Source organism: Cyanistes caeruleus, chromosome 13 (genome assembly GCF_971803275.1).
Source record: "Cyanistes caeruleus chromosome 13, bCyaCae1.hap1.1, whole genome shotgun sequence".
NCBI lineage: Eukaryota > Metazoa > Chordata > Aves > Passeriformes > Paridae > Cyanistes > Cyanistes caeruleus.
Genome location: NC_141713.1, coordinates 13,358,335 through 13,383,166, shown reverse-complemented (window position 1 = coordinate 13,383,166; position 24,832 = coordinate 13,358,335). Strand labels below are relative to the sequence as shown.

General features: G+C 40.1%; 1 protein-coding gene across 21 annotated transcripts in view; it reads right to left on the bottom strand.

Moving 5' to 3' along the window:
* Positions 1-24,832, bottom strand: part of TCF12 (transcription factor 12) — a 194,452-nt gene that overhangs the window by 146,498 nt on the left and 23,122 nt on the right. For 5 of the 21 annotated variants that reach the window (XM_086848999.1, XM_086848997.1, XM_086849001.1 and 2 more), the window contains exons 1-3: positions 13,344-13,587; positions 12,201-12,301; positions 11,321-11,393 (exon numbers count right to left, since the gene is read on the bottom strand). In XM_086848999.1, the coding sequence (XP_086705125.1) occupies positions 11,321-11,393; positions 12,201-12,275 (148 nt within the window). In that variant the 5' untranslated portion in view covers positions 12,276-12,301; positions 13,344-13,587. Of the gene's footprint in view, positions 1-11,320; positions 11,394-12,200; positions 12,302-12,469; positions 12,792-13,343; positions 14,622-19,025; positions 19,222-24,832 lie in introns of those variants that run through there. The other 16 variants (XM_086848992.1, XM_086849000.1, XM_086848998.1 and 13 more) reach the window with 11 other exon arrangements.

Below are 24,832 nucleotides of genomic sequence, written 5' to 3'. Positions count from 1 at the left end.
TAATTTGTAAACAATTAACATTTGGTAACTACAGTCTGAGGAGGAAGCATTTATATACCAAAATATGGCCAAGTTTGCTGAAAAAGGAATCCTATATAAGGTATATTTTCCAAATAAACACAAAACTTCACATCTCTGTAAGTGATTTTCCCCCATTAGTGTCACATTTATAAATAATACGGTAGCAAGACAACCATTTTACTTATAAAAAACAAAAACATGGATGAGAAAAGGATGATGAATGAAGCAGTATATCTTCCCAACTGTTTAGCACTAACCAAAATTACAGAGGAAATCCTCAAAAAATATTTTGTCCAGGTACAAAAAGGGACAAGTACTCTGGGAAACTCAGACAGTGATACTTTTGCAATAAACACTGGTTAGCTGTTAGAACCATTCAATCTCTAAACTAATTCAAGCTAAGTAAGTTAAATAGCCAAAAAGTTCACAGAGTAAGATTTTAAAAAGCTGTAGCTTTATGAACATTGGGTTCAACCAAAGAAGCAAATAATTTATTTCAAGCAAATCTTTGCTTCCCACTCTTTTTTAATCTAGCTATGTGCTAATACTGACATGGTACTTTCAGATCAATGCACCAAGCACTTCAGGAGATGCAAGAGCTCTGCCAGGAATCCTGCCTTCAGAAGGACTTCTATTGCTATGGCAACAGCATGTTCTCCAGGATCCAATTCAGAGACAACCTGTGACACACTCATGAGAGATGGCCAAACTCCGCCGGAGCGCTTGCTGCAGCACAAGTGGCACTGTCATACACATGCCAGTTAGCACTTGCAGAAATGCAAGGTAGAAAGCAGGGGGGTTTTATGATAGCTCACAGGGCACTTAGGTTCCCTGTTTATAAACTGCTGCATCTGTGAGAAAAAATACCATTCACCTTATTAAACAAATTTAGACTATTCAAAGGCCAAAACATATATTATCATTAGCATAGAATACAAATTGCATTACACACCATCTCCTATATTTAGGCATTTATCCCTTTTCTGATCCAAATTTCCCCTAACAGGATGAGGATAAAGGAAAAGGGAAGGGTTAGTACATAGCAAAGAAGCAAATTATTGAAACTATTATTCAGTACTCAACAAGTACCTTGAAATAAAGTGAGTTTAATGAGTATAACAGACACACGTGGCCACAAACTCTGGTTTTACTACATCACTCTACAAAAATACTCCATCTCTTACAATGCTTCACCTTCTACCCAGAAATGTATTCACAAAAACACCCTTGACATCTTGAGATTTAATCACCAAACATGCCAGGTTTTATGCATCCCACATATACCACTCTTACACTCATAAGAATTTGTATACTACATAGTAATTCAAGCAGGCAATCCAGCCAGTAATTCAAACCATTAAAAAAACACCAGAAGGAAATTTAAGTTATTTACCAATTTCTGCACTTCTACTACATTAGTTTTCAAAAACTAATAATAGTTACAGACGGAAAAAACCTTGCCTGTTGTTGCTCACCTAAGTTCATTCACCCCAGATGATCAGATCAATCTTTCCTGTACACGATGAAGTCTGTAACATGGCTGCATTCTTTGTTTCTGACAATGCCTAAAATAGTTTAGACCCTTTTAAGATTCCTTCTGGTTGTGCTGTACAGCACTTGTATCCTGAAGGCCTGGTAAGGCTGTTGGGTGTATCTGGAGAAGACAGGGTCTTGCAATCTCTAAAGCCTCTCTCTTCTTCCTTTTGAAGTATCAGGCATTATGTAACTTGCTTTGCAAGTAGTAATATTGCAGATTGTTAAAAAAAATATTGCAAATAAACTAATTAAATTAACAGCTGAAAGAAGAAGAAATATGGTGGTTTAGCTTGTGTTTTATTGGTGTTTGCATTTTTGGGAGGTTTTTTTAGGCTTTTTTATAGGGTTTTTTGGTTTGCATTTTTTCTGTTGTGATTTTGGTTTTGTTTGGGTATTTTGGGGGGAGAGATTTTTAGTTGAGGAGCTTTTAAATTCAACACCTTTGAAATACTCACAAGTATCTAATTCAGATGTTCCTGTCATAAGTAGTATTTACAAAGTTTATGCTCCATTTTTTTGTGTGTGCTTATTACTGTCCTCTGGCAAGGGAATATGATATCAAAGATATTTTCAAGGTTACCAAAATAAAAGTATTACACAGAGCAGAGAACACATACCGGACATGACATGCATTTATACAAGAATTGGCAGAAATGTGCATTTGTTTTATAAAACCTAGCTAAGGGAAAAATTTTTGCATTACCATTCCATTCAATCTCCTTACATCCAAGCATCACAAGCACTAATCTTGCAAAGACATACTACAAAATACAGCCATTTGAGCTCTACAGTAGTAAGCACCAGACATCATTTTTAGAAATACACAAAAGCTTTTCATTACTCCAAAACTCAGTCATCTTCATTAAATCACCATCTCTTCATAAAAGCCTTGGCTTCATTTAGCATTCAGGAAGATGAAAGAGCAGCTACCCTCCTTATGGATTACTTCTCTATTACATGAGAATGCTTTGCACGTCAAAAGCAAACAGCAAAGGATTAAATGATATTGTAGTTCCTGCTCTTATTTATTTGCAATGGGCAGTGAATAGAATTGCAAAGAAACAATCAGTGATTATTTTAAGCTGTGTTCTTTTGCAAGGATTATGACTCATGAAGTTGCTGCATAAAGAACTGGAACGGGATAGGTGTCGCATTGGAAATGGTCGAAACACCACAATATGAAAAATGTTTGTCCTACAAGCAAAGATGTCTGATTTAATCATTTCATAGGATAGCCACAATAGCTCTTGGGATAATAACAAGACAACAGTATCTTGCATTCAAGTAAACAAAAACCAAAAATATACACGTTGAATTCCATTCTCCTACAGAAGACTAAATATACCTCTGGATTTTTTGTTTACACTGAATTAAGGGTAAAACACATTTTAAACTCAATTTGATTTTAACACACAGAACATGCACATCTATGATCTGATATTCATTTGCATTTTACCTGCAAAATATACACAACTAGAAATGGCCAAATTTGGATTTTGATTAACTAGGTGCTCTTCTAACAATTAGTTCAGCCTACTCATCTTTATATTTAAAAAGGAGAAAAAAGAATATACCATCTAAAATATAATTTTAACAAAACATACACTTCAACATAAAATTCCAACCCAGCCTAACACAAGTTTTCCTGTGTTACCACTGCTTCAGCAACAGCAAAGATCTCTTCCAGAGACAAGCTAAACACAAAATATGTCCTACAGTTTTGTTCATGAAAAGCAAAGTAGAAAGCAAGTGGTTAAACTTCTCACTGCAAGTCCACACAACTAAGAACCTGATAAAGACATGGAGACACCACAGTCCCTGTAACTATAACTGGCATAGAAAAAAACCAACAAAATCTGCTACCAAAAAACAGCAAACTTGAAAAGTGCAACTAATACCTAACATGCTTACAAAAAACAACACAGGCAACCTCTGTAGAAAGAAGATCAGAAGCAAGAAATCAGGTCCACTACAATAAACAAAATTTACTTCAGAAAAAAAAAATACAAAATTATCAGCTCTACATAAAAAAAAATCCACCTATTTCCCACTTAGCAATAAATTGCTACCATAACAAATTGTAGACTTTTTAACCATCTTTCAAATGTTATTCCATAGCCCTAATATGAAAGTGTACAACTTGTCTGTCAAAGATAAATTTCACTTAGCTTTACGCTGTTTTTACTACCATTCACAGAGAACATGACCCTACCACCAGGGATGCAAAGTAAACACTTTCAGTGAAGTCTTTTTCACCCCCTCCATTCCAAATACTACTTTAACACACTGGCAACAATTATTCTGGTGAGGTCAAGCAAGATTTTACTGCATTACACTGGTAAGAACATGACGTTTATGCATTTCAAAGCAATTTCAGCCCCTTACTTGAAAAAAAATAAGAAATCACATCTCTGGTATACAAGAAAGTAGCGAAGTTCTGAAGATTGATTGGGTACTTTTCAGCCTGATTATCCTCTGAAAACAGTGAGATATTATAAATATAACAAAAGCTACTCTTTCTGATCATTCTTGGTATTCAGTTAACATCTTCACCAAAGAAGTACGTCCTTTATGTTTTTGAATGTTGTGTTTACAAACACAGTTTTGTTTTACAGATGAAAAAACAAGGCATTCATTCAAGACAATAAAAAAAATTATCGTTATCTCATCTTAGACTCATAATAGAAAAAAAAAACAAAACAAAAACCCCACAAAAAACCCCAACAACTTTACCCGTACAACCATTAGTAAATAATGCATTGTAGTATTTAAAAAGTCCATCAAGTGCCATAAAGTACCTCCAAATCATCAGGCTGAGGTATACAACAGATCTGGGGACTTCTACAGTTTCAAATTAATTAAAAAATATACAAAAAGTAAACAAAACCCACAAAATGCAGGAGTGGCCATTACAATTTAATACAGGAAAAAAACCCTCAGATATTAAAAATAAAATTTCTATCCTTAGAATGATAATTTTTAACTGAAGTAATACTTTTCCCCCATTTTCCTATAACGTTTAGTAACCAAAAGTGATTGAGGTAAATACAATATTTAAAACTAGTTATGTATGATCAATAACAATTTCCAAATAATTCACATGCAAAAGAAAATACTGCTTTTGCTTATTTCTTTCTTTATTTAAAATCTTTTGACCTCCTCACAGGAGGATATACAAAACCAATCAAGATTTGCTACATATTTCTGGAAAAATGCTAACACATTGAACTGGACAATGACTGTAAAAACAGTTTTTAGAGAACATTCTTTATTTCATGTGGTCATTTATTGAAAATTAAAGTATGGAAATTAGTATTTATTTTTAAGTGAATTTAGATAGAAGACTTATTTATTGTATCTCAGATCACATCTGGCTCTGTGGGTACTTAATCAATTTTATATAGTTCTGAAAATGCTCAGTGTTATTTCCCCAAAAACATAAACCTTCCACATTAGAGTAACAAAAACTGCATCTCCATGGCCAAGAGAAGTCAATTCAAGAAGCCTAGCAAACTATTTCCATTTATGTGCAGCTTCCCACTTTAAAAACTGTCTCCACAAGCCTTAGTCTTACTAAGAGATATGGTATTATATTACTGCCTTAAACAACCCATTCATAAATACACACACTATTCAATGATTATACTGTACCTTTAGCAACTTCAGAAAAATACAATTTACCAAGTTAATAGTAGAGTATAGGGTAGATTAACAGAAACTCATATAATGGTATCTGCAGGCTCAACTAAGGATAAAGCAGAATTACCTGAAACAAACAGCTGTAATAGGACCTTGACAGCAGAACAACTAAGGGGTTAAATCCTCTTTGTGTGACAGCTGGAAAGAAGTGAGGGGAAGGGGTACTTTGGCAAGCATGTATGCATGACAAGCTTTTAACATGTAATTCCTTTGCTAAAGATCAAAAAGAGACCATAAACAAATAAAGGCAAAAAAAGCTAGAACTTAGCAAAAGCTGCAGACATAAAAGTTTACAAGGAGAGATTACAAGTTCAGCTGACATTAAGGGACACACAAATATGTAAGAATCTCATTCATACTTCTCTTCCTCCTCTTTATCCAAACCTTTAGTCCTCGCATTTACATTTCTATCAACACTGCTTTCTGGATAAATACAAAATTTCAAATCATATTCTTTCCCACATGCCATTAAGAACACTCTCCAAAGCAGCTGAATACTCTTCATCACTTAGAGTAGATCAGAAAAATTTGGGAGAACACAGAGATACTGGCTGAGGGAAGGATGATGTTGGAAGGTACTCCATCCTAGATAGATGCACATCAGGAAAGGACAAGGCGCTACTGCAATCCCAGATCTTCTGAAGCCATCCAGAAATAACATTGCAAGGATCTTCCTTGCATCCCAAACCAGTAACATTTGTATGGGGTTTGGAGGCTGGATGCTGTGCCTGTAACACAGTGACCACACTGCTGCTCTCATCTAAGGCAAAAGTTGCTGGAAATAGAGGAGTGACTTTTTGAAAGAATGGTTTCCACATGCCAACACAGCAAAAGTCAGTTTCCCTTATTAATGGTGTCAAACGTATCTCTAAACAGAAGAAAGGCCGGCACTACTAAAAATTCTCAAATCTTCTATTTGGAAAACAGCAAAGAATTTCTGACCAAATGTCATGAAGTTCATACCATTATCATCTTTCAAAATCCAAGTCAACAGCAATGGACTAATACCCTTTTCTCTGCTCTCCAAACTAGATTCAGACTACTGAGCTGTTACAGTAACTCTCTCTATTTCCTAAGTCCTCAAAACCTCAATATCCATATGACCACAAACACCTTGCAAACACTGCTTTTAAACTGAGTTGTCAGTTCTCTCCACTTGTCCAACATTTTTTCCCTTCTCTTTCTTAAACAGGAGTATGGAAGCTATATTACACAGCAATATATACTATACTTTTCAAGACCTTTCATGGAGTGCCTGATAATTTATCTTTCCAAAGGCAAGGGATGGAAGGAGGACAGTGACAGTGTGACAGGGGCTGCCAACAGGCAAGCTGTAGTCATGTATTTACTGCCTCTGCCTCACCCTTCAGGTTTCTAAATGCAACAGGTGAGGGATCCAGACTGAAATCTTGCTCTCAACTTGCACTTGGCCCCTTTGAAGAGTAATCCATGGACCTACCCTACAAAAAAATTAGAAGGTAAAGAAGCCATGAACACCCTTCTGCTTTCAAGCACAAGGCTTCTTCAGCTCTCCCAAGGCTCTTCAGAAGAGGACAGAATTTAGCACCCCTCAGACCAAAAATTAAATACCAGGTTACCAGGTCTGCTGGTTCACCTTTAATGAAGGTAGAGGACAAACTAGATATTAAAAAATTAAAAGTAATAAAAAAGCCACACTGCTGCATGACCTAATGTTTAATCTGGCCACTCCAGATTTCCAGCATTTAACACACATTAAGAGTGCCTTTTCTCTTAAGCAATTGCATAGATCATTGAACAGAGTATCTAAATCATTGCCCATCCAGGTAACTCTCCCAACTTTTTTTTGTTTGTTTGTTTGTTTTTGGTTTATTTGGGTTTTTTTACAAGGAACTGCTGATAGAAAATCGAAAAGGAAATTAGAGTTTACAGTATTGACAAAGTCAGGTTTTGTTAATTTTGGAAACACTGTTTGGTAACTTAATAGAATAGATCAAGAATTGCCATTGTGTCCCTTCTCAAGAGACATGGCCCTAATGACACTCAGGTTAATGGCAGGCTATCAACTTAACTAGTCTTTGCATCAAACCACTAATTAGTGGCCTATCCCAATCCAGTGTACCCCTTACAAACTCAGTACCATTAGTAGAGAGAAGTGGAAAAGGCATCCAATCTCTTGAATCTGTATAAAAGATTGTACAAACCCAATTTTATTATATAAAACCAATACAGATATCTAAACATACATTCAGAAGTTTTTTGCATGGATGAGGAATGTCTAGGTACACACAAGATTTGTGCCCAGAGCTGTTCACACCCAAATCTGCATGCTTATTTTTTCATGAAAGTCAGAAGACTCTTACAGGCAAGAGAAGTGCCACATTTTGACAACTTAGCTCCAAACTGTACCTCTTACTTGAAACTCTTATCTTTCTTTTCTGCTATACATCCACAGTATCTTACTTCATCTTTTTGACCGATATCTCATAGAAGCATGTGCACAGCCACATGCAAAAATATTAAATAATGATATTAGTACACTGAAAGGCTATTAAAAGTACATTGAAATTGATGCACCACAGAAAAATATTGCCTTGGATTTACTCTTCCTTGCAAAAGACAAAAAAATTGAAGATTTATTTTACAGGTACCAAACCTGAGATTAATAAAAACTCAGTTACAGGAAAAACTGAGATTGAGATCAAATCTACTAAAAACCACAGGAAAATTCCACTACCATTGCCCATGGCAGGCACCTGCATATCGTGACTGGTTGCTAATGGAATTACAGTAATAAAGGGTGTTGGGCAAAATCAGTAACCATCCAAGTTTGTATTGGCATATGTGTTGTAGCTTAGATACAAGCAAAACAAGCCAAAATGTCATTGTAAATCACAAACACTACCATTAGCCATAGTAGCAACCTAAAATTTTGATTTTAAATAAAATAAAATTTAAAAAGACTGATTAAAAAGCCCAATGGAACAAATCTCTAACCTTAGTCACCTTCTACTACACCTTCTAAAACAGAAATTACTTCATCTTCAGAAGGCACTTCTGGAGGAGAAAAGAATGACAAGTTCTGTTTTAAACAAGAATTAAGTACAACAGGTATGACAAGGAATATTTTGTGGCTTAACTCACTGGCTTACATATCAGGTTACTTTTTCAATATGTTTATTTTTACCAGTAGTCTGACCAAGTTATTTGACTTTATCAGCAGCTTACATGATTTACTGTCATAATATACTACAATATAGCAGATTTGTTCACTTCTTTTATCTGCAGCTTTCATTCATAACTGATTGATCTGAAGAAAGCAAGACTGCCCCAGCTATCTTTTAATCAAAACACAGTGTTCACCAGTTAATCCATGACAGCAATTTCTTACAAATCATAGATCAGTTGTATTAGCTGTTTTATTCATCCAACCCAACTACACATATGCTTTTAAAATATAATCAACAGAATTATAGCATATCAAGCTTGTTACATCAGAATTAATACCATACACCCCAGTATTTCCAACCCTTCACAAAGCCACACCTGAAAAACAAATAAAACTTAACCATTCTTTAACAGGAACTAATTTGTCCTTTTAAACTAGGGACCTGGAGGTGGTAAGGAAAAAGCATCATGAGCATTCCTTCCTTCTAAATCAGATTTCCCAGAAATACACAGTCTTGTAGACACACAATTGATCTTCACCTACTTAATGGGGGCCATTAGGCTGAATCTCAAATCCCTGGCAGGTTGGAAGGGAGGGGAGGTGTTTGCAGATGTTTATTTTAAGTTTAAATGAGAAATAGGGGGCTCTAAAATAAAAAACAACGAACACAGTCTTACTCCAACTAAGGAAAAGTAAGCACTTTCCTTTAGTATCCTTGTAAAAATATCACAAAAATAAAACTGAGCTTAATGGGAAAGATATTAAAGCAAGCTTCACTTCTCTAATTGCCATCAAAACCACCAGAAGTCTCTGTCAGAGGCAGCAACATGCAAAGAAAAAAAGAAGTACTTATTAGAAATCTGCACATAGTGTGATTTTCAGTCCTAAATAGCTCAAAGGAATAAATACCTTCTCTTTTCTTGTTTCTCTCTAAAACGTCAGTTAAAAAAAAAAAAAAAAAGCTTTCAAGTATTGTTTGTCCTAGAAGTTACAAAACACTTAAAATTATAGCAAGACCACAATTAAATCAAAGTACTTAGAAATTAAATGCCTGTATTTCATCACTAATCTTAACATAGTTTTTCTACAATACTTAACACTGTCTCAGAACACAACTGAATAAAGAATAATAATAAAGAAGTTTGTCACCTCTCACTCCTGTGGAGTAATCCCCCTAGGTCAAGGCTTAGATCATAACATTACCAGAATTAGGGCATATAATCCCACTAACCAGTAAATCGTTACAACTAGAAAGGTTTTTAATGAAAATCCACAAATAAATACTATTATCATTCCAAGGGAACTCAGCTGAGGTTGTAGCTTGTTTGACAGTTGCAGTTTTGTACTGAGGATTGGTATTTATAGAAGGATACACCATATTGGTAAAGAAATTCAAGGAGTCACTTATGTTTCTCTTAAAGAAATAACTATTCTGGCATTCTCTCTTTTTCTAAGACATCCAAGGGAATAAAGGAAGCATTAGCTACAAATAGGACATGCCACATTATTTAGCAGCACTATAAAACCTATAGTAAAAATAAAAGCTCTATTGTTCAAAAGAAAAACATTCTACTCATTCAGAAAAAAGCAAGGACAAAGTGGGATGAGATGCTTAGGCTGTGCTCCCCACAATTAAGTTTTAGGTGCCTGGCTGTCTTTTAAAACAAACTTTAAAGAAAAAACTCTCTTAAATATTTGTATTTTAAAAAAAATCAGTATTAACTACATCATAAGACAGATTTGCTGTGTTACTATTGCCATTAACTTAAACTTGATGTACTTTCAAAGAGGAAGAGGAAGCCAGTCACTTATTTTAAGAGAAAACCAAACAGACTTCTTCAAATACGTAACAATTACATTTGCTACATAGTTTCATGAAATTAAAGGTGAGAGAAGTCTCTGGAAAGTTTGAAAAAATTCTCAATTAAGAAGTTTTAAGATGCTTTTAAAAACAAAAACCCTTGAGTGTCACTAAAATGCAGCGTCATTTGGACTCTCAAAGTAACAGCTCTGTCAACCTAAGAGGCCAACAGGATATTACTGCCAAACTTCAAGCCACTACTTCACTTCTCTACTGGTATTCTAAACATTTGTTTTCATTAATTAAAACACAAATATCATTTTGTTGTATCCATAAGAGCAAAAATATCATTTCACTGTATTCAAACAAGATGAAACTACATAAAAATTTTATCACAAACTTACTTTGTTTCCTCTTTTGTAAAAAATAATATTCCCTTTAGGGAATAACACAAAGCATCTGTTTTAAAATTATACTTTTTTCCTATTACAGTCTTAGCTTAAAGGTCTCTGACAGAGCTATTAGGTGGACCCTGTGATAATACCTAGAAGCCACAAAACACATGCAACATGTAAGTACAGTTACTTGTTCTCCAGATGCATGGATAAAGTTTCAACACAAGAAAATTCTAGTTGTCAAACCTTTGAGAGCTACACATTTTTTGAGAAAATTGTATTAAACTCACATTTTCCTTAAAATAACATGTCCTTGAGTCAGGAGTATTTAACTATTTGGCATTTTACGGAAGTTTTTTCCCTTCATACCAGGGGGCTAGGAAATACTTCAACTGAACAGGTAGGTTTGATTTTCTCAAACAAAAACAACGGTCATTCATTTTTAATATAACAAATACACAACTTCCATGTCAGTATGGCTGGAGATGCTCAACAGTTCACTATACAGTGACTAATAACCTAAGACATAGAAAGGAACACCATGATTAAAGCTAGCAAAATGCCAGCTTTTGAAGATGAAAACAGCACATCTCTAACTGATCTGAATATCTTATGGGAATTTGCACAAATGAAAGATTTCAATACTCTGAGAACATGAAGACTATGCTGAAACATCAAGACCCGGTGAGATGAGCATTATCTATCTTGGCTGCATCCTACCTGATCCACTGAACTGGCTGCTTCCTAGCGTAGTTGGTCTGGTTTTTCCACTATTTACAGGTGGGGAAAACATCTGCAAAACAAGAAAAAAAAAAAAGACAAGTTTTAGTTGGCTTTGAAAGTCTGTGCTGAATTATTAATATAAACAGAAAAGAGGTTAGTAGGAAACAATTTTTTTTCTATTTTCTGCTTGAAAACAAACAGAATGCAAGATGCATGTTTAGACACACAAAACCAGTAAACTGAAGTATTCCTTGCAATTATTAATAGGACCAAAACATCATTTCTACGTGAACACAAAGAACTTAAAATTAAAAGGACACCTACTACTGTGACAATTTCAAATAGCTATACGACTTCCATTTTTTTACTCAAATTATATTCTTACTGATCTGTGAGCACCAAGTCACTGCATAAAGACAGCATTTAAGAGGCAGCAGTTTTCTATTATAGTTATAAATCAAGATTTTGGTATGCAAAAAGTATCACACAGAAAATACCTACCATTTTCTTAGCCAAGACCATCAATTAATAACTTATTTTATTTGTAAGCAATAATTTTTCTTTTGTTTAAAGAAAAAATAAAATAAAACAATACAAAAAAATCCACCCAAGAACCAAGGTACCGGTGCCACACGCCAGCTTAACCAACGTTAATTATTAGATTATGCCATCACTGGGTCAGCCTGATTTTAACCAGTTAAACCAATTGACCCAGCTGGTATTACAGTATTAAATCTGGAAGTCTAGACATTACATCAAAGTTCAGGTGTCCAACTTGGCTGAGGCAGACCCAGCCAAACCCTGCACGCTGCTGCCCCTGCTCCTCAGTTCGCATGACCACGGAGAAGTCATGAGAAGACCTCGCAGAAAATCCTACCGCGCTGAAGTCCAGCAAGTCGCTCAGTTCCTTGTCAGTTCCTATAGCGGCCATCCTCTGCTGCTGGGAATTCATCTTCCTCCGCTCCTCCGATCACCTTTCTAGGGCACAGGGAGAGAGGCACAGGCAGCACTCCACGCCGCGAACCCGGCCCCCGCGAAGAGGGGCCTCTGGTACCTGCACCCCTGGGCCGGGGTGGAGACTCCCGGGGGAGCCTCGCTTGGCCGAGCGGGCTGAGGAAATCGGCAGCAGCAGCTTCCCAAACTAACCAACTCTCTTCAAGTTTCCTCAGGCTCCCTCTTCTCCCTCATTCCACTTCTCCCCCAGCCTCGAGCAGGGCACGGTCACGCCGCAGAAGGGCCGCGGCCAGGAATTAAGTCCCCCCCAGGCAAGCGAAAGCAAATAAACAGCCGCGGCCCGGCGAGGTCCGGAGAATTAGCGAGAGATTAAGTGACTCACTGTCCCCGCAACAATGGGGCTGACGAGCGGGGCCGGACAAGCCTCAGCAGAGCCATCTCTGCCCCGGCATTATCGCCCACCGCCGGTGCCGGCTCCCCCTCCCCCTCTCTCCCGACCCACCCACCGGGGGCCGCGGCCGCCGCTCCGCGCTCGGGACCGCGGCGGGCCGGGAGCCGCCCCCGCCGCCGCACGCGCACACGCGGGACCGGGGGCGCGCGCGCCGCCGCCGGCGGGTGAGGGGGGGGGGGGTTGGAATGCGCGTGCGGCGGCGGGGACGGGAGGGGCCCGCGCTTTCCCTTGTGCCGGCGGGCGCCGCGGGGGAGCCGCCGCGGCCCCGCGCCCCGGCAAGTTTGGGAGCCGCCCGGCCCTTTATGAGCGCGGGCAACCGCCGAGCGCCGCCCGCGGGGAATCGCTCCTGCCCGCGGTCCGCGGCCCGGAGACCCCCGCGCGCCGCACACCCGCCCCGCCACCCGCGCGGCCGGCCCCGGCTGCCGCCCCTCGGGTTCCCCGGCGGAGCCTCCGCCTCCCCCGCGGTCTCCCCGCCGCCAGCCCGGGTAGCCCCACTCCCGCCCGCGTGTCCGCGGCCCCGTCCCCTCGCCGCCGCCTCTGCCCCTGCGAGCGCCCGGCCGCCGCTTCCCTCCCCCCGCCGCTCTCTCCCAACTTCTCGCGGCCGGCCGCACTTACCCGTTGTCCCTGTACGCTCCGGTGACCAGGGCCGGGCCGGCGGCGGCGCGCGGGCCGCGGGCTGGGTGGGAGGCAACGAGCCGAGCGCTCCCCCCCCGCTGGAAGGAACTTGTGGGTTCCCTCAGGCGGACATTTTTTTGCTTACAGAGCCTCAGCACCACGTTCACGGCTCCGGCTCCGTATCCCTCCGCGCCGAGCGCCGCCGCCTTAACCCTTGTCGCGCCGCGCCGCTCCCGGCCGGGACGGGCGGCGATCCACGGGCACCCCCGGGAGCCGGCCCGGCAGCCTCCTCGCCCCCGGACGCAGCGCGGGGACGCCCCAGCAGATGGGGAGAAGCGGGTCCCCTCGGGCCGCTCAGGGAAACACGCACCCCACGGGAACAGACCCCTCCCCAACTCGGCCAAAGCGACAGCAAACCTCGACATGCAGCACTCCCGGCAACGCACGTGCCCCAAAACACAAGCACTCACCGCGAATTCACAGACCCTAAAATATGTCTGAATACTTTCAATAAATTAGTACACAGTCTTACTGCTCAGAATAAAATGGCATACAAATTCCATAAATCTTTAACCATTCATTAGTAGCTTCCTCTTAATTACACACCATTAAAACCGTACCGTGTCAAAGCACAAGAACATGGCTGTTACTACAAGAACACACATTCAAATAAACTCTGCAGCTCTTTGAAACAGGTGATGCTAAATGTGAACCAGCCCAACGGCTTCCGTGCAGGAATGGGAAGCAGCGTGCAAAGAACCTCCACCCTTATTTGGGTCCTGCCACTGCTACGGACAAATCACTCTTTTGTGCTGCGTCTGCTTCTCACAAAACCGCGCTGCCAGCCTGTCCTGCTGGCAAGTTTACTTGGTGTCTGTAAAGCCACGCCACACAGCAGCGGCACCGGCCTCTCCCCGACACCGAGCGCAGCGCTGCCGGTGCGATGCCGGTGCGATGCCGGTGCTCCGCCGCACACCCGTCTCTCGAGCCTGCAGAGCCCCCAGGTGGCACCTACTTGCCACCACCTGGGGCTGGGCCTGCTCTTTTCTGACCCCAGCTACCGGGGGCCACCTACCATTCTCTCCGAAAGTGGAAATTATAAAGCAATAATCTATGCAGCTACTGGCATATTATTCTTTTGGAGTAAAGGTATTTAAGAAACACAAGGACAAGGAAAAAGGATACTAAAATCCCGGAGAGTCTAAAAGGCACCGAGGAGCCTGTAAGCGCAGTGAGGAAGGGCATGCGGTGTGGAGGAGTGCACATCCCTCACAGGCTGCTGCTTGGCAGTTCCCCAGCTCTGGAAAGCAGCAGGCTGTACCGAGGGCTCTCCAGCCACACACCCTTCCCTTCCCCATCAACTCTTCCCACCCCAGGCCCTGACTGTGACATCTTCTGGAGGAATGGGAATGTGGTAACAAACTTAGCAGCCCCAGGCAAAGATAAACTGGAGATTCTGGAGATTCCCCTCCATTTTTCTCCCTTACATGCCTTGTGCTGGATGATCATTTGGCCTCGTGATTCTATGAATATTCATATATTTGCCACTTAGAAATGCAGGAAGCAATTTGTATTAAAATACCAACACAATGACTTCCATTCTCTGTGCCCCTGAGGGATATAAGTATGTACTTTTTTCTCTTTGAAGTATAAATAATACTACACTTTAGAGGGAAGTACCCATTGACAAAGATTATTATACATTTCATGTGCAACATTCTTTAACATATTTTTGTTACAGGATTCCCTATGGACCTACTGAGAAGATACTCTGGAAGCGCTACTTTTTAACCAGTAGTGGCACTCAGTACCAGTTAGTACAGCTGCAACGCTGATAAGCATCGATTAGAAAGCTGGCTAAATGTAAAGAAAGTGGAAGCAATAATGCTAACAATTACTTGTACTCATGTGTAATTGGATTAAAATTATAACTTCTTTTTGTAAAGATACAGATAATTATAGATTCTTTGTGAATACAAATACTTTGTATTTGCCCTCTGACATCAGATTCTAAGGTTCATATTTATAGGCTTTTATTTGCAGTTAGAAGCTTTGAGTGGAAGATGATATCGGCACATAATCCATGGCACAGGGTTTAAAGTTACACAAAATGCCATAAAATGTTTTATTTGCTCCACAATGACATGTCACTTTTCTTGTGCAGATGCTGAGTAATGCATGCTCATTGCCAAAAGTCCCATTGTAGCAGCCATTGTTCTGCGTCACATCTCCGTGCCTTGGTGGTCCTCTCAGAAAAACTTCAAGGCACTTAGAGAAAAATTATCAGAACATAAATGAACTTTCCAGAAATTATGCCAGACAATTTAGCAAGTACACAAGGCCTCAGGGAAGGTATGCTTTGACCCAAAATACACTGTGAGTCTGACCCAAAGTATTGCTGAGGGACACCAAAAGGTAGTGAGTTGGCCAAGTCAGAAATTTCAGAACATATTCCTGGCATGTAGCTCAACTAAAACCGCTGTGAAAGGTCAGTAACTATCACATCCTTTGTTACAGTAAAATTCAAAAGATAATTAACCTAATGCTTTGTGGCTACTGAACATATTCTTCCACATTCCTAAGATTTGGAATCTTTAATGTATTCAGTTTTTAACCTCTTATCATGTAACACGTAACTAAACATGTACACTCAGATGATAAAGGCATGATGTTCTATGTCTATGCAATACTTTCACCTGTTCTCAGAATCTGCAAGCCCACGCTCAAGGTGTTACTTAGAATCCTTTCAGCTCTGCTGCTTCCTATAAATTATTCCTGTTCACTGCAAAAATAAGTTTTTAAAAAATGCATTTCATATCCTTACTGTGTCATAGCCATACACAAAAAAATTAAACAAAACCCAATGTTGTGAACATTAAAAAGAAAAAAAACTAAATCCAAAGCAGTATATATTGTAAACATTTTTAAAGATCTGAAGAAATCAGTGCCTGAAACCTGGTTCAAACAGGTACAATGGTTTTCCATTTGCAACAAAGAAAATACTTTCAGTCTCATTCCGGCTGCAACTCCTAGATACGGTTCTTTCCTTTCACATGTGCGAACACAGCAAGCATAGTACATAAATCACACAAAAATCAAAAACTTCCAACCATTCTGTGACACAACTGGACCCTTCCTGTACATTATGTAGCAGGCTAAAATGCTACCCCCTGCTGTGACTGTTACATCCTCTTTTCTTTCACTTCATTAAAAATAAAAGGTCTTCACTACGTAGGGAGCAACAATTCAGATGGATAGAAGGAAAATACAGGAGCAATCATAAGCACTAATAATTTTGCTGGTGATTTCACAAGCCCGGACTGCAGCAATCAGGACTGTATTCCTGTAGACACTTTCCCAAAAATACTTTCATCAAGGAATTTTCTACCAAGAAAAGTATCAATGTTGTGGATAAATACCCTTCCCTTAGAGAAGTCTTCAGTCTGTCATGGAGTAGTGCAAGTAATAGGCAGGTAAACCTCTGCACACAAAGTCATCAGTGAACTCCAGACGCTGACAGAACACACAATACAACTGTAAATCTTTATGGGAACTGCCCTGACAGCTGAGCTACCAACATCAATATGGTCAGCGACCAACCAGAGCAGTCAGGGAATTGCTACTTGCCAGATGGCGATGGTAGCATTCTTCCACATGCTTCAATGTGACCATGAAAATGAAGAATTACACACAGAACATAATAAAAAAATTAAGAGGAATATAAAACCCAAATCACTTGAGCACAACTCCCTGAAAATAATCACACTCAAACACAGTTTTCACAGCCTTCATGAATTGCTTTCCACCCACTCCTTAAAGAAAAAAATATTTGATACAGCAGACAGCTGTTGTGCATTCAGGGATGTGAGAAAATGTATTCTGTATTACTATTTAATGTATCATGCCTGTGTGAATAGAATCATTAAGCTTGCATGTCTCCTTTTGGCTTATTTATTCTTAAATTTACAGATGCTGAATTAATTCACGATCACTACCCAAACTGTACAAACTCCTAGGGTGATCCCCGACAGAGCACTTGACCAAGGATGGAGTTTTCACTGGAATGGCTCCTTTAAATCAACATGTATGTGCTCAGCTTGCATCCACAGCCAACAATTTATTCATGATAAATGCTATTGCTCGGCAAATCCATAGCCCTGGAGAAAAGTCAGCAAACCTTCTTCCCTGCTCCAGTTTGTTGTTCTTTTTCTGTTTCTCACAAGTTCCCACCCCACAAAAGCCACAGAATCCCTTCTGCTGCTTCCAGTAAACTTCCCTGTACAGAGAGCAATGCTTATTCAGAGTCAGCAATAAGGAGAAAACAACATTGTTTCCTGCACTAGGATGGACAAAGCAATTCCATTTTCTCACTGATGTGCTCCTTCGCCTGGAACCTGACTTGAGCCAATAAGAAAATTAAAATATTTTCGTTATAATGCATGAAACTTTTGGATTAAGTCCTTGGAGAGGCATTCTGTTCTTCCTACAATAGCTTTTCCTTACAAAACAGACCGGAAAAGTACCCTACAAAAGAGCATAGAGCTGTGTTCCTATGCCCAAACCTCATGATTACGCAGTGCTTGCTGTTATCGGTACAGCCCATCTTACAGATAACCGAATTTGCTGCCTGCTATATTTACCTCGCGGTAATTAAAATTATATAACATATATATTATGTAACATATTCTACAATCGGAAAGATTTAGAACATTTGCAGGGGGCTACAATGGTGAAACCTGTCGCCAAAGAGCACTACTTAGGAGGTGACCAGAGAGAACACATGCAGAGTGACTATTGTTAAGTCAAAACCTGTTTCTGTGGGGCACTGACAGCTACACTTCTCTTGTTTTCTGCCGCTGACAAAGTGCTCGCCAAGTGCTTGTGGTTGAGCAAGGGGTGAGTAAAAGCTTTAGTTCGCCGTAAGGGACCTCCTCTCAAGGGGAATTCCTACAAAAGTTGTCTGCGGGAAGGAGGTCAAAAAAAAAGAAGGCGCCTGAAAGGAGAAATCACGGCGAGAGGGCCCCATCAGAGATGGTTCCTCCTGGTCCAGCTCCCCGCAGCAGAACCGGGCCATGCACAGCGGGGCCACCCGCCAGCTGTGCCCCGGACCACGGAGCCCGGGAGCGGGCGGCGGGACCGAGGCCGGCGGGAGCTGCCCCGCCAGCGGCCCCTCGGGCTGCCCGAAGCCCGCGGCAGAGCCCCGGGCGAGCCCAGCGCAGCCGCCCGAGCGCAGCCGGCCCAGCGCCGCCGCGGGGAATCGGAGCGGCCGTGGCCGCCCGGCCGCTGCCCCGCCGCCCCTCCGCGGGGCCGCCCCTCCACCCGCCGGCCGAGAGCGGCCCAAAGTTGTGCGGGACCGAACAATGCGGCGAGGACTATTTGTCCTTCCGCCGGCCGGGGGAGGGGAGCGGCGGCCGCGGGGGAGGGTCGGGGCCGCTCCTCGCCGCAGGTCCCGGGGCGGGGCGGGCCGGCTGAGCCCTCCCCGGGGCCGGTTATGAAATCCCAAGGCGGCCAGCCGTGTCCCGCCCAGGCCGGGGGCAGGCCGGGTGCGACTGTGGCTCGCTGCGCCGGCTGCGGGCCTTTGCGAGAGCCGCGTTTGGAGCAGCGCCGCGTTCCGCCCTGTTCCGCCCTGTCCCGTCCCGTCCCGTCCCGTCCCCACCGCCCTGCGCCTGCCGGCTTGTTTACCACTGAGAGGCTGGCGGGGCAGCAGCACTCGGAACGGTTCGGCCGGGGGGATGTCTCATTTCCCGTATTCCCCGCTGCCGCTCCAAGCCCTGCACTCCGCGCTTCCTGCGGGAGTTACACACCAGCACGAGGGCTCCGTACGAGCGCGGCGCAGATCGTGGCCACGTGCGCCTGGAACACTTCTCATCTTCCCCCAGCTCAAGAAACGAACCTGAACACCACCGCTCTGAGGAAGTAAGCGGTTTAAATAAATAAATGACGTTACATTGAATTCACACAGGAGCCGGCTTGGGTACTCATTTTGTTTAAGCCAATATTTCTTAAATTAGCTGAAAACAATCAACAAGTTTATGTTAGAAGCAACATAATGTTTTCTTGCTTTTATACTACTTTGCTACTTACAGAGAAGTAAGTAGCCACGAGAGATTTACACAAGCTTAATAAAATTAATCTAAATTACATTGTCTTTAAAGGTGGCTTAAAAATCAGTATGATCTAAAGCTTAATAGAAACGTGTTTAGATGTTTAATTAAAGCATTCATTACACTGAAAGCAGATTGATATCCCCGGAGACAGTTGGGTTTTTTTCAGCGTATCTCAACCTTTCCGCTCAGGATCCATGGGCAGGCGGTGAGCACCGGCACCGCGGCAGCCGGTGAGTGATGCCGCAGCCAGCCCGTCCCGGCGAGCCGGCTCTGGGATGCAGCACGGCCCCGCTACCAGAGGGACACACTGCTGGCAAAAACAATCCAGGGGCTGTGCAGCTGCAGCACTTGGAACTACTTCGTTTTAAGAGAACCCATTTATAAACTCAGAAAACACGGATGACAACAAAGAACCGTGTAACTGAGGTTAAAACGGGGACTTATTTTCAGTCAGGAAATAATACAATGTTTTAAGTTTCCTATGTGAACTATATGCCTGTCACTACACATTTTTTTTTTATAATGATCACATCACACAGTTCAATGTGAGCAGTTTTGAAATATTCCTAGGACGATCATTACTGATGAAAGCCACTGGGACAAAGCATCTCTCACCAGTAAGTTCTCACATTGAAGGATGCTGGCTAGGTAGTCACAATAGAGCTAATTTGCAGAACAGATAAAACATGACAAAACTATCACCACTTTGAGCCTGGTTTCCCAGGGAAATCATTTGAAGACAACCACACCGTGTTCATGGGGATAGACGAGTTTTCTTAATAAATCACAAATTAACTTGCTAATTTCAGCCAAGGAAAATTAGATCACATTAATGCCATGTAATGGAAACAATGATTAAAGGAGAGGAAAACAGGAGACTCCTAATGCATCTACTCAAGAAGGGAGTAGTTAAGGTCAATCCTTGTTAGTGACCAAAGAACCCAGGGACACAAAGCCAGGGGAAGGTAATTTTAGGTGGTTCCCTTCTAGCAGACAAAATTCTGGTATTCTGCCTGCCACCAGAAGTGGAATCAGCCATCTGTTTCACACAGTGCTTTTTGAACATTTCCTCATCTCCAAAGTTTCACAGGAACCAGGAAATAATTGCTTTAATGTAATCAAAAGCCATATAACCCATAGATAATATTTTACATTCTCAAATTGCCTGAAAGAATTTAACTGAAGTCTGACTACAGCCATTCATCAGCCAGTCCCAGATGGGTTCCTCATGCACGAGATTCCTACCCAACACTAATTCCCTGCTTGGCACTGATGGGAACAGTTTCTGTCCTTCACACAGCTAATGGACCATCAGATGATGCACTTTGGGGAACTAATGGATAGCAGAGAGGACCAAATTTACAGAGGAAAACCACAACTTTGAAGAATAGTAGGAACTCTTTGCACCAAGCACATATAGAACTACACTTTGAACTACACTGAAAGGAGCTTAATTTCTTAAATCAGTAGAGTGATAACATGGAGTTTTTTAGGCTTTAGGAAGAAAAACAAAGCTCAGAGTTGAAGTTCTATTTTGAATATTGTTGCAGCCACATCATAGGTAGACTCTTGTATGAAGACAGTGGTTAATTCTAAAGTATTTCCTTCTTAATATATTACCAGTATTATTGTTTCCAACAATAACTGCAGAATACATCAGATTAATTTTCATTTGGGAATGAAATTGTAGGCAGTCTCCTTGTCATACATATTTATAATTTCATTGTAATTAACATTAATATTTCTGTTACAAATTAGATACTATTGCAAGTGCTCTGCCCAGAGAACTATTGATTGACTACATTTAATTTTCTTTTTACATTAATCATTTAAGATTAAGCTTCATAAAATATATCTTGACCCCATATATTGCCCTTATATGGCTCTTAACATAAGAAAATTTGGGGGAGTTGTCTCAGTTACTGAAGATACTTCATTATCTTGGTTATTCTTTCTCAGAGAAAAAATACCCAAACAAAACCAGTGTCAGAAATAATAGTGATAGGATTATTGTATATAGCATATTGCTATTTTGACCATAGAATATTTCCATGACAGACATGCAAATATAAAAGGCCAGATGACTTAAAGAATGGTACCCATCCTTTTGATGAACTAGTTTGCATTATCTCATCTGAACCCCTCTTTTATCATATGCAGATGAGCTGTCTTACACATTCACATGATTTTGACATTGTCACATTCAGATACTTACTGCAACGACCTAGTTTCCAGATGCTACAGAACAGTACAGCATCCCATTCAAGATTACATCCATCAGAAATTTTATGAGTCTGCTCTTAAACTAGAAATGTGAAATTTAAACCAGAAAATGTAAATGTTATACCATGTAGAGGGTTGTTCTATATAGGTCTCAAGTCTAGAGCAAAAGGACACTTCAAAGAAAGTGAATTTTTGAGATTTAAGCTTTAACTTTCTTTTCTGAAGAGAGGTTTACTTTCTAGACAGCATATTTATGCTTTCAGTTGTTCTGTGCTTATACAGTAGTAGTTACGACTTCCAGAGCCATACTTCTACCACAGCTGCAGGTCCTGGGGAGCTGATTTATGGCAAAGAGTCTTCAGAATGAAATACAACCTTAAATCAAGTTTCAACAGCTTATAAGAATAGGGAACATAAGAAAATTGTGCTGCTCAGACCAAAGGTCCATCTATCCCAGTAGCCTATTTCTAAAATTACATCCCAGTATAGTGTTTATTCTTTTCAGTTTGGTCTCTCACATGTTTTCAATGTAGTGATTATTCAGTGGGATTCTGGAGAGTAGAAATGGGTTTGGCCCTGTGCCTGTTCCTGGTATTGCATCATTTCCAGACTAATGAGAAAGATCAATCATTAGCCAGTACAGGACACTCAGGGAAATATGGAAGAATCAGGCACAAGGAGAGTAATTCTGTACCTGAAATATTCCTCTTTTTACCAACAAGAAAATTCATAATTTCTCAAGTAAGAAGTTGCATTTGATTATTGTTTTTAGTGACTATCGAGAGCTCATCCTTCATTAATTTCTTTGGTTCATATTGAATTATTTTTACTACTCAGCAGTCATATTTGTAGAAATAATGACAAAAGGGTCATCAAATAGTGAAACTTTTTAATACTGTCAATGGGGTAAATATGCTCCATAAGGGTGACTCTTTGAAAGTCGCTAAGGGAGATCCAAGTCTTGATGGAGAAGACTTGTGATTTTTCTCCACCAAATACAAGAAAAATATATTGCTATTGAAAGCTGTAAAGGCGAAGTTAAAATATAAAACTTTTAGTCAGTCATTTTACATTCCCTATATTACCTTTGGTTGTAAAGCTGAGGTTTTACAATATGGAACATACTGTGATTAGCCCAGGGTATCATGGTTAGCTTGATACTATATGCAAGTTGTTGCCTCTTGGTTGTTGGGCAGACCAAGCTGAATGGTTAAAGGTCAGTGTCTCTCAGCATTTGCCTTAGCAGGGCGCAGGGTCTTCTACCCAAATTCTAATGTTCATTAAACTTGTAGAGATTTACTATTTTGGAAACAAGTACCCTCTGTTAAACTGAATTGAAATTGGAAAATAAATTTAAAAGTTATTGGAAAGACAAACAGACAAACTGGTAGTGCAAATGCAGAAACTTATCTTCTGTAAACAAAAATCAGAATGAAGCTGTTTTAAAAAGTACTTGCCATAATACTACTCTGATTGAACTCAATGGATATAAAGCAATTGGCTTCAAAGGAGGACCAAAGCATAGCCCATCCAGTGTCCCTTCAGAACTATTTCCAGCAGAAATGTCACAGCCTGTCAAAATAATTCATATTACATGTGGAAATTTTTCATTAATTTCTCTAAGAAAAATGGCTGTTTCAAAGTCAAGAGATTTTTCTTCTAACATTGTTTTGTATTAATCTCTTCTTTTTCCAACTGCACAAAAAATTAAATTGATCATATAGCTCAAGGCAATTCCAAAGTTTACATTCATTGCTGATAGTGATTGAAGTGATGGTTATTAGAGACCTAAGCAGCTGCATTGCCATCAGGGTCCTGGCTCAGAACTGAAAATTGAGAGGTTGCTGAGCCCAAGATGAAGTTCAGAACATACTTTTATCTCTGGGAAGCAAGAATTATTGTACAGTTTGCATTTTTTTTTTCAATGTCAGACTCAGTTTAAGGTTTCTGAGAGGCTGCTGTTGTATAAATGATTTTGAATACTGCCTTCCACTTCATAGTCTTAAATATTATGACAATTTTTCTTATTTTTAATGTTTAGGCAGCACAAATAGAAGACTTGCAGCAGAATCTTGCCCTCTGGAACCATCTTAAAGTTTTAAGTTTCTCTTCAGGGAAGCTATGATTTTATTTCTGGGCTTTCAACTCAGTCAATAATCAAGTGACTTCATATAGGTCAGTTTAATTTTCTTTATCTCGGATGCGTCACATATAACATAAGAGTAGACAATAACTTCGCTTAAAGGCTTGCCAAGAAGAACTAAACTAGAAGATCTTCAAATGAAACACATAATAAAAAATCTTTTAAGTAATTTGACATTCAAAACTAGAACTGGATAACATTCTACATACCTATAAGATTGTGTTTTAATTTTGTATTATAGAGTAGATGTACATCAAGCAAAATCTTAGATAACTTATACATTTTACCACTAGGGAATGGTAGTGGTAGTAGGGAATACTATCTTCATCTAGAAAACCAAATAATGTTAACCTAAAACCCCCTTATTATTGCTATTCGGTACACAAATATTTAAAGAGATTATGTTCCACACCTTATTTATTTTTAAACTTTATGAGAAATATATTTTAAAATTACTGCTTTTGGATATATTATTAGAATTTATACATATGACCTGCATTTCCTAACACCATTTATGTACAATACATAAAGAATACTTTAAGTTTCTATTACCTGAAATCAGTGATTTTCTAAATTCCTTTAATGCAGAGATCATTAATATAGCTTTTTTTTTTTCTATGTGAAATTCCACTCACCCAATTTCACTCATCACATTTTAAAATACCTATTAATTTCAACAGGAAACAGTTTTTATGTTTCCACCTTCTACCTGATATTATAAAAACACTGTAAAACATATTGCAACTATATATCAATATGGCCTTTAAGCTGTCCTTAAATCAAATAACGAAAGAGAAACTATTAGAGTATCATTTGAGTGAGACCTGCTTGTTGGAAAGAGGTGGTGTTTCTTAGGGATTTTTGGGTTTATGTTGCAGCTATGTAAATTTATATTGTGTTTATGGTGGTTAAACTGAAATGATAAAATAGCATAAGGTATATATACCTAAAAATAAAAATGTTTTATTCCTGAGTCTGTAAGACAAGGCCATTCATTGAGCAACTCCAAACAAGCA